At 42.3% G+C, this 10,383-nt stretch overlaps 1 protein-coding gene across 1 annotated transcript; it reads right to left on the reverse strand.

Annotated features, from left to right (window-relative positions):
* Positions 1-295: 295 nt before the first annotated feature.
* Positions 296-10,331, reverse strand: smc1a (structural maintenance of chromosomes 1A). The gene is made up of 26 exons (XM_035159315.2): positions 9,929-10,331; positions 9,182-9,370; positions 8,692-8,804; positions 8,082-8,285; positions 7,535-7,773; positions 7,177-7,435; positions 6,722-6,862; positions 6,554-6,636; positions 6,361-6,460; positions 5,887-5,994; positions 5,598-5,783; positions 5,191-5,370; positions 4,911-5,057; positions 4,549-4,686; positions 4,348-4,464; positions 4,148-4,254; positions 3,895-4,036; positions 3,430-3,575; positions 3,171-3,324; positions 2,976-3,083; positions 2,587-2,743; positions 2,333-2,487; positions 2,082-2,233; positions 1,891-1,960; positions 1,660-1,770; positions 296-1,110 (listed from the first exon to the last, which is right to left on the reverse strand). The coding sequence occupies exons 1-26, from the start codon at positions 10,035-10,037 to the stop codon at positions 1,030-1,032; spliced, it is 3,696 nt and encodes a 1,231-aa protein (XP_035015206.1). The 5' UTR covers positions 10,038-10,331; the 3' UTR covers positions 296-1,029.
* Between the last annotated feature and the right edge of the window lie 52 nt (positions 10,332-10,383).

Below are 10,383 nucleotides of genomic sequence, written 5' to 3' on the forward strand. Positions count from 1 at the left end.
AGATGAGATGGTGAGCGCAGGCGGACGATTGATGAGAAGATGGTGCCTTAGACGCTCCCCCCTGCAGAAGTTAAGGTGTGGAAATTGAGAGCCTCTATAAATAGTCTTGCCGAGCAAAGCAAAGAGTGCTGCTGCTGCTCCCTGCTTAGGGAAAGGAAACTAATGCAGCAAGATGCATGCTGCATTGTGGGTTCAAACAGGTTCATGTAAAGGTAAGAAATGTCCCTAAAGCCGTGGCACTAAACAGTGAGCAGCAGCATCTGAGATCAGAAAACGTAAACAAAATAAAAGGAGCTTAAATAATTCAATTTTATTTATTGAAGCAAAGCGATCAAAAGCAGAAAAAAAACAACAACAAAACAGCCCGGACAGAATATTCTCACTTACATCAATTTTTTCCATTTGCTTAAAGCTGATTCTGAATCACTCTGGGAATATACAGACACCGCTGCACATTTTCTTTGAGTTTCACGATTGTGGTTTTGACAAAGCCCCATTATAGCATTGCCAGTTTCAGCTACCACATGGGAATGTATCTGTATTGTATTCAATCTGTAGCATCAGTTTCATGGTTAAGCTTTTAAAAAGGTCACATAAGAAAAATGAAAATACATCTTTTAGTTCACACGACAGAAGACAGGCTTTAAACCACACCATTGAAAAGAGGGCAGTATAAAAGTTATGAGAGCTAAAACTTGTTTCAGGTCATTTCAACACATTTTTGCTCAAGATAAAAACTTGTTTGTTAAAAAGCTTTGATATCATGATTCGTTATCATAACGACTCGTGTTTGGCCAAATTGAGAAAGGGCTGATTTGTAGAAATGTACATACATCCTGGTTGTTGCAGCTTATAAAGAACAACCACCCAACAAAAAAAAAGAATTTACTAATCTAACAAATCCCAAAAATACATACACATTAAAAAAAACAATAGGAAATAACATGTGGGACCTAATGGATACGTGATCTGTGTCTATAGAGTACATGAGCATCCATCTCACTAAATACCAGTTGGAAGTGCCTGGTCCTATTCATTGGGATTCGGGTTGGCGTCAGGATACTGAGAGAGGTCAAAGGTGAGGACTTTGCTGATGACGCAATCTCCTTGCTGTGGGTAGAGAAGGAAAGTAAGTTAATACTTTGATAATAAAACTAAAATTCTGAATGTCTTTCTAAGTTGCCTTAATGAGGCAAAGTATGAAACTAGATGTACCAAATATAGGTCATGATTAGGGCCGCACCAAATTATGTACATTAATTTCATTATCAATTATCTGGTCAATGAAATGGCAAAAAAAGTGGAAAAGAAATGTATCGGTGCTTTTTAGGGAATTTGATTTGATTTGCTTTACTTCACCATAGACTGCAATTTAATACTGGTACATAGGTAGAAGAATTACTGCAAGATAAGACTTAACTTGTTTTTAAGGGCCTTAATTTTCACTTAATGGATTTATCAACTTTGATACTTTCTAAAAAGTAAGATTCAAGACCTTTGTAAATTCAATTTAAGACGTTTTAATACCGTTTAAAGCCCTTTTTTGGGGGACAGTGACATTTTTTGGAACCTGCAGATACTCTTTTATGAGACTGTTAAAGTTGTATGGCTCTATCTTCTTCAGTATTTTGTATATAGAGAGAATATTGAGAAACACACCTCTGGATAAACACCGATGAGCGAGTCGGCCTTGGTGTAGAATTCCTCCTTGAGCGAAATGACGATGGCCTGGAAGTTCAGCACGGACTGGTCTTTGATGTAATTGGCCACCTTCAATTCACAGGAGGTCATGAGTTTTAGTTCACGTGATAATCAGTCAATAACAACAACCCTCTGAGTTAACATCAGACACAACATTGATAAAGAAAAAACTGAACTCCTGAAACAGACCTTGCCGATGTTAGTGTTGTCCAGAGCAGCGTCGATCTCATCCAGGACAAAGAAGGGAGCGGGTTTGTAGCTACAGACGAGCAGGAGAGATGATGTTAACAATATTCCAGCCGGGGCAGAAATCTTTTGTCAACTTCCAAGCAACACAATCATGTATTCAGACGGCATCTCCCTCTCCTCCACTGTCTCACCTGTGAATGGCAAAGAGCAGAGCGAGGGCAGCTACTGTCTTCTCTCCTCCCGACAGGTTGTCCATGGGTCTGAACCTCTTCCCTGGAGCCACGCAGTTATAGTTGATGCCATCCAGGTACGGCTCCTCTGGGTTCTCTGGGCCCAGGAAAGCCTACAGAGGAAAAAACACACTCACTGTTAAATGTTTGCTATTAAATTAATCCAGATAGGAGGTTGTACAATGGCAGATTTATGTTATCCTGTGACTTACCTGGGCACTGCTGTTGCGTGAGAGGGATTTGTAGATCTCATCAATGTTGGTGGCCACGGACTCAAAGCAGGTATTGAATCTGTCGTACCTTTCCTTTTTAATCTGCTCAAAGGCTTGTTTGGCTTTCTTGGCTCTCTTACGAGCAGCTTCAAACTCTGAGACGGACGGAAACACATTGATGATATCATTAGGAACTTCTCTCTGAATCGGCACCACTCCCTTTCTCTAAACTCGTTTAACCTCGGCCATCTCACCATCACTGGTCTCCTGGAACTTGTCCCTGACGCTCTCGAGCTTCTCCATGGCCTTCATGTTGGGTGCACTGATCCTCTGCAAGATGCTCTGCTGCTCGTTCAGACGCTGCTGCAGTGCGTTTGTCTCTCCCTTGATCTCATCTTCCGCAAGCGTATCCTGTAGTAGGTCCAACATGATTTAATAAGTTTAAGAGTGTAGCTTAAAATTGGGACTGGCTGGAAATATCACTTTTCTGTGTGTAGAACTTTTTTGAATTATCAATACTGCTACCTACAACACCAAATAACACAAATCCAGAGATCTGATGTCACATTTAAATAAAACAATAATGAGCAGAGACCAAGCTGGCCTTTAAAATGTAAAGCAGAGGTGTTGTTGGACTAGTAACCTTGAGGTCTTCAGTCAGGATGCTGTAGTCAATTTCGATGAGAGCCTCTTTAGCCAGAACAGTACTGGACGTCCTCTGGCTGCTGGTCTCCTCTGTTTGCGAGCTCCCCTGGATCAGCAAAAAAATTATAATTAAGTCATTTTTCAATCCCAATGGCATAAAAGGAAGCGCCTACATGAATGGATCTGCATCTACCTCTCCCTGGCTGATATCGTCCATAGTTCCAGAGCGAAGAGGCAACCGGATGTCCTGCATTTTGCAGGCTTGCAGCAGGTTGTGACGGTCACTGCGCTTCTGTTCCAGTTTAGTCTCAATGGCCGTCACCTCCTTCTGGAGCTGAGTCAACTCCCTGGAATATACAAGAACACATTTAGAACACACTGACTCAAAAGTAACATATTATATATGTATGTATATTCACAATATTAAGGTTGATATATGTGTAGCCACTGACTTGTTGGCGCCACCCAGTTTTTTGCGGATCTCCTCCATCTCGTGGTTTTTATCGTTGACTTCAGATTTCTTGGTGAGGTGCTGGTTCTTCAGGTCCTGTAGCTGGGCCATTGTCTCATCAATGATCTTCATGTGTCTGTGCTCCTCCTACAGGAAGATAAGACACGTGTAAGATTCAACTTGATGTCCAAATTGAGAGGAGACGTTAACAGTGATTTAGAAAAATAAACAATAACAGTGAAAAAATTCTTTGAAGGTGAGTTCAGTTCACATTTAGGACAAAGAACCATGTTTAACTTTTGTTCAATCACTAAATAAAAATAAAAAATTTAAAAACGTTTGCATTTCTTAGTACCCATGTCATACAATGACATTTCCCATCAATGTTTCAGGGCTGCAGTGTGGAGGTGGTGTGAATCCTACTGGGTCAAATCCTTGAAGTTTTCATGCTTGATTTTGTGTTTACCTTTTTAAGCCGCTCTATTTCAGCCTCATCCTTCTTGACGGTTTGCTCCCACATCGTCACTTTCTCCTGGTCCTCCTTCAGCTGGTTCTTCTCGTAGTCGACCTGGATCCCCAGACGAGTTTTCTGGGTCTCAAACTCAAGACTGAGGAAAAAAATTAATCGGGTTAGACCAAACAGAAATTAGACTACTTAATCTGAGAAGAACAATGAATTATCTACACGGGAACTGGAAAAATGTAATGACTAAACTCACCGCTTCTTTGCAATCTCATTCTGCCTCTTCACCTTCTCCTCCTCAAACTCTCGGATGTTCCTCACTCCGATCTCTTCGCAGAATTCCACAAACACCTCATCCTCCACCTGGAGACCAAAAACATCCATGTTGCTATCACTGCAGTGTTAAATACACACAAACCGACTTCTTAAAAGGACCCTGCTTCCTGTCAGTCTCACCAGGTTCATGCGGTCCCGTAGGTCAGTGATCTCCCTCTCTCTGGAGTGGATGATTCTCTTGATGTCGTTGATGCGGGGGCCAAAGTTTGCCAATTCACTCTCTAGCTTAGACTTCTCCTGCAGGATGCAAATGAAACAAGCTTTAATACAACAGTCCCTTGAGTAATAGCATTCAGGAAGAATGAAATGACGAGGCTGTACCTGCATGTTGAGGGAGAGGTGGCGGGTTTTTGTCTGTTCCAGGTCACTCTGGGAGTACTTGAGTCTCATCTGCAGACCGTGGGCCTGAGACTGAACCTGACGCAGCTCAGCCTCCTTCCTCTTGGCCTTCATTTGCTCCTACAAAAGAAACACATTTAGTGGAAATTGCTGAGATTTAAAATCAAGTGAAAATCCATCAAACTGCAGTGAGCGACTATGGATTAACAACTATCCAGATCGTGTGGTTACACAGGAGATGTCGACTGTATTCCAGCATAATAACATTTCACAGTAAATAACTAACAAGCAAATACGACCAAAATCACAACCACCCTGATCAAGGTGTTCATATTCAACATTACCTTGAGCTCTTCTGTGAGTTTTTCTTTCTTTTCCTTGAGCTTGTCCACCGCTTTCTCATCCCAGCGCCTGGCCTTGGCCTTCAGGTCGCTGGCTCCTCCAGAGATGACTCCAGACTTCTGGAACAGAGTACCGTCCAGGGCGACTGTCTGGACACGGGAAGACAAGGAGAGATTGGGTAGAAAGATAGATACGGGTGACATCTACCTCTACATTAGGCAGGAAATGACAGCTTTGCAGTCCTCTCGTCGTCATGACACCTCAGCTAGTGACCTAAATTACCTTGTGTCTGTATGGCCCTCCAAACGCAATCCTTCTTGCATCTTCTACGTTGTCACAGACCAGGGCGTTTCCACATGCGTACTGCAGGGCTTTCTTGATGTGGGGGGGTTCATAGCGAATCACATCAATCACCAGCTTGGCTCCTCTCAACTCTCGCAGTTTCTCATCTGTTGGTTTCACCTTTGTAAAGAAAAAAGTTTATCAATGAACCATTCTATAATTCAAATTGCCTTGTTTTAACGCGAAAAGATGAAATGCCTTATTCGACAGAAAAAAATTGTCCCGGACATTAAATAATAAACGTAAATGTAATATTTCCATGATTCACGCTGATAAAATATGTAAAAATGTGCTGAAATCCTAAAAAGCCTTGAGCCGAGCTGTTATCAATTCTTTCCAGTATTCACCTCAAGGTAGTCGAGAGGCAGGAAGGTCTCCGGCTCTCCTCTCTGCTCTTTGATGTATTGAATACAGTCTCTGCCGGTCTTCTCAGAGTCAACAATGATGGCGTCCATGTTCTTGCCCAACACTTTAGTCACAGCAATCTGATACTTCTTCTGAGTGGGCTGACACAGGTCGATTAGACGACCATACTGAGGATTGAAAGAGGAGAGCTTGTTCAATGATTTGACTGGATCCAGAAGGAAGCATAAGAAAATTAAACACTATAGTAAAGGAAGCGGTCAGTTGCCTCACCACAGAGCCGGGGTACAGTCGTTTGATACTCTCCATGATCTCAGCCTTGCGCTGCTGGCGACTGTTCTCCTGCCTGTCGATTCTGGCATCTCCCAGCTGCTCCATTACCTACAGCAAACAATGCAAAAATATTTAGAATTAGTTCGATCATTTTTCGGATGTAACTAATAACAGACAATAGGAGCACCGGTACCGGTACTATGCATGCTGACCCACTGGTATGGGTTACTGGCATATCCAGCAATCATTTATTGTATATGTCACACTCATGTTTTTCCATAATTATGAAAATGTCCAGAGTAAGAAACGTTATTGATTCTAGAGGTGGTATCTTTCAAACGTTTTCAACACCAGTACCAATATCGTAATTGTGGTATTGGTTCCTGAACAATACTTTCCCCGATACCATTTAAAATGAACACAGTATATAAGCAAGTATAACAGCATTTGAAGCCTGGGGTGTGTATTGTGTACCTGATTTAGCTCCGTGTTGATCTCATCAATCCTCCTCTTGGCGCCCTCCACCTCCTCAGTCAGCTCCTCCTCCATGCGCTTCTGCTCATCTAATGACTGCCTGAGGGGGGGTAACAGGACAGGAGTGTGTGAGTGAAAGAGCATTTAGCAGAAACTTATAAAATAAATAAACTGAACCATGAGAGCAGCGTACTTGCTAGTGGTGATATAGTCATCTAATTTCTCAATACGTTTCTGGTTTTCCTCAATTTCCCGGATCTTCTGTTTGATTTTGGCCTGGAGGGAAAGGACACAAAGTTTGGTTAGATGCATTCAAGTTTTTTCTGGCATAGGAAAAAACTGTCATCATTGTTGTATTTACCTCCGTCTCCACTTTCTTCCTCTCCTCCAAGTCAAGGCGGTCCTGGTCGGCCTTCTGATCACGGTTGAACTTCTCCAGCTCCTGTGCCAGCGTAGCAGCACGTTTACTGGCCTCCTCCTTCAGACGGTGGTACTGCTTGACCTGGAGGAGAGAGGAACAGTGGGTTGTGTTAAGTAGATTCAATATAAAACATCCATTGAGTGTTGACACCGTAACAAAAGTCTGAGACGCACTTCACGCTCACTAAATCCTGAAAATTGCATTTGCTCCTTTTCCAATTGTGTCTTAATGCCAAACTGCTGAATTTATTTCAAAGACTACACAGTCATCTAGGACTTAAGAATAATAGTTGATTTTTTCCCCAGTTGAATCCAATTCATTTCAGTTTCAATAAAATGAAATCCTGGAGCAGATCAATTATTCAAACTCAAATTCGACATTAGAACACATCAGACCTGATTTTCCTCCAGGGTGAGGTCCTGGCCCTGGCTCTGCGCCTCCTCCTCCATTCTCTCCTCAAACTCTTGCTTGGTCAACTCCACCGCTTTCATCTCTTTATCCAGCTCATCCATGTCTCCTTTGCGTTTCTTGTACATCTTCTGGGCATTTTGCAATGACTTACGCGCGGCCTCAAGCTTCTTGATCTTGTGGGAGGTGTTCTCTTTAGCCTTAATGTACTGCGGCCTCTTTTGGTTCAGCTCAGAGTCTTTCTCTCTGTGGAGGGAGGCACATGATCAAGAAAGTTGTCAATGGCACTAGATCTGTATATGAGCATTAAGCATAAATGAAAGGGCTGTCATGTCAGTAACTTACTTGATTTCTTTCTCAATGGTCTGCTGTTCCCTCATCAGCCGGCCCAGCTCCTTCTTCTTGTCCTTCAGCTCCTCCTCCACATGGTCCATTTTTTTACGGTCCTTATCGATCTCCTTGTTCCGCTGGGCCAGCTCTTTGTTTAGCTTCTCGATCTCAGTCTCATTGTGGTATAGCTTGAAGAGCTGCAGCTGAACACTGGCCCTGGCTACTTCGTCCTTCAGACGCTGGTAACGCTCAGCCTGGAAGTGTGATGGTGGGAGACACACAGATGATAAGATAAAGTTACGCTAATGTGTTTCATATGCTTAAAAAAATCTCATTGACAAGACTGTCCTTGCCAAAGTAGGCTGCATTTACTATGTGTGAAGGTACATCATCTAATAACTAAGCCTTTCTACAAATTAAATTCCTCATACATGTCAATAAAGTTGAAAACCATGATGCAAAAGTTACATGAAGTATTTCATATACAATCCAAGCAGAACAAAATGTATGGGAGTAACTGTAGAACCAGACACTGTATTTGTAATCACCATAAAGGACAAACCTCCTCTTTCTCTTGCTTGGCTTCTTTGCGCTCTGCAGCAATGTTTTTCTTGCGATGATAATTGAACTGGGTGTCCTCTTCTGCCTTCACCATCTCCTTCTTCCTGCGGTCATACTCCTGCGCCAGCTCTCCGGAACGGGAGATCTCCTCAAACAGAGCTGTACGCTCCTTGGGATTCTTCATTGCAATGGACTCCACAGCTCCCTGGAGGGAAGACGAGGAAGGAACCAAATTGTGATTACAAATGGGAAAAAAAACTGCCAACACCAAGTTACCAGATATGAATTTTACACCTGACAAACAACAATATGGACCTCTGCTGCAAGTGGCCATGTCACATCTAAAGCATTGATATCCATTGAAGACACATGCCTGGCTATATTAATTGTTTTCACCATAAAGATTACAGACAATATAGAAAACTAGCCCACTACCAGGTCTGTGCTAGATGTCATAGAATCTATACTGTCAATACAAATAAAGCATTTATTACATATACCCACAAAAGCATTGAACTGTCTGACAGCAAACTTCTCCAAATAGCTTCATGAAATAACACCGATTCATTTTTTCCCCCATTTAGAAAACAGCTTTAGGGTTTCAGTCTCACCTGAAAGACCAGGAAGTTCCTAGCTTTGATCAGGATGCCGAGTTTTTCCAGCTCCTCGCTGTATTCAGGCAGGCCCACCACCTTGTTGTTGATGCGGTACTCAGAGGAGGAACCTGATGCACACGAAAGGACGGAGATCAAACAGGAGAAACATAAGCTCATTCAAAAAAAAACACACAAGATGGCTACAAGGATGTTTCATTTAAAAAAAAGACACTTTAAATGATAATAAAACACATCTCGTCATATCGTAAAGAGTTGTCCGACTTGCAGATAGAACTGGACGATTTGGGGTTTCATGTTTAAAATGTGACTTTAAAATATAAAACATATTTAAGACTCATGCTTGTGCAAGTCCATAGCCAAGGACATAGCACATATACCTTCCTTGAAAGTTAAGGTATCAGCGACATAAGGAGGTTTTTAGTCTGATTTATAAGCGATACACATGAATGAAGCCACCGATACGACTGTCAATAAGCGTTCATACCAATAATGGCCCTTGTGAAGGAGCGCTCCTCCCCATTATCCTCCTGGTACACCATACTGACAAAGGCCCTGTTGGCAGCCGGCTTCCCCACAGGCGCTCCGTGGATGAGATCCTTCAGAGTCTTCACACGCAGGTTACTGGTCTTCTCCGCCAGCACGAAGCTAATGGCGTCCATGAGGTTGGACTTTCCTACAACAAATAGTGTTCAGAGTGTTAAGAGAAACAAGCTTAACACAAGTAAAACAGAAACTGAGGGAACTGTTTATCTGTATATATACCAGCAGTTAAGTTTATCCTCATGGCTTTTACAATATGCAGTAATTCATATTTTGTCCGAGTTCAATCAATACTTGTTGATTCAAATCATTTTAAAAGACACAGTTTGATGTAATGTTTCAGTGGATTGAATAATAACAAAGGATCATTGCCAGAATCAAAGCAGTAGATTACCCACTTTCACAAGTTGGATCTGATAATATTGAAGTGAGCACAGACAGAAGTTAACTTTGATCCTCTGTATGATACATTGTAATAAATACAGAGGACCCGCATTATAAGTTAACACTCAAATCATGAACACAAGAAGTACTGGATTAACATTTGGGTGCAGACTGGTACCATTAGATATGTTTGAATAAACAGTGGTAGTAGTGGGAGCCTCTCCAAAGTCAGAGGGTTATCCCTGGGTTGTGTTTACCGTTAGCCAATGCTAACAAGCTTTCTGCGTTAGCCGCGATCATAACATACCAGATCCATTGGGTCCGATGATCGCAGTGAACTTGTGAAAAGGTCCAATGATCTGCCTTCCTTTGTACGACTTGAAGTTCTCGATCTCTATCAGTTTTAAATAGCCCATGATCGATGTATCTGTACCGCTGTTCTATATTAAAAAAAAGCACAGTGGATGTTAGCAAGTAAAATGTTGCTAATGCTAACAAGCAACGTCTACAGAGCAAGCAACGTTACAGACGAAGCATGCGTGCAAATGAATGAATCGCGGTTCAATTTATATCCAAGCTATGCGTCAGTCACATCATGAAGCGCATGTCTGGTTTAATAAACTAATCAGCCTCATAAGCTGAGTCAAAGAGCCGCGGTGCAGATGTGACAACAATGCGCCATTTTACAACCAGACAGGAAAAGCCTCGAGCGCGCGAGACTCGAGACCTCGCGGCTTCTCGCGAGAGGAGACGGATTTGCTG

The sequence above is a fragment of the Hippoglossus stenolepis genome, chromosome 6, assembly GCF_022539355.2.
Source record: "Hippoglossus stenolepis isolate QCI-W04-F060 chromosome 6, HSTE1.2, whole genome shotgun sequence".
Classification (NCBI taxonomy): Eukaryota; Metazoa; Chordata; class Actinopteri; order Pleuronectiformes; family Pleuronectidae; genus Hippoglossus; species Hippoglossus stenolepis.

Coding starts and splice junctions, on each gene's coding strand:
- smc1a (XM_035159315.2), bottom strand. CDS start 10,037: ATGGGCTATTTAAAACTGATAGAGATCGAGAACTTCAAGTCGTACAAA. Junction 6,637..6,721: donor GGAAGAAAGTGGAGACGGAG/GTAAATACAACA, acceptor CTTTCCCTCCAG/GCCAAAATCAAACAGAAGAT. Junction 2,234..2,332: donor CACGCAACAGCAGTGCCCAG/GTAAGTCACAGG, acceptor TTTCCTCTGTAG/GCTTTCCTGGGCCCAGAGAA.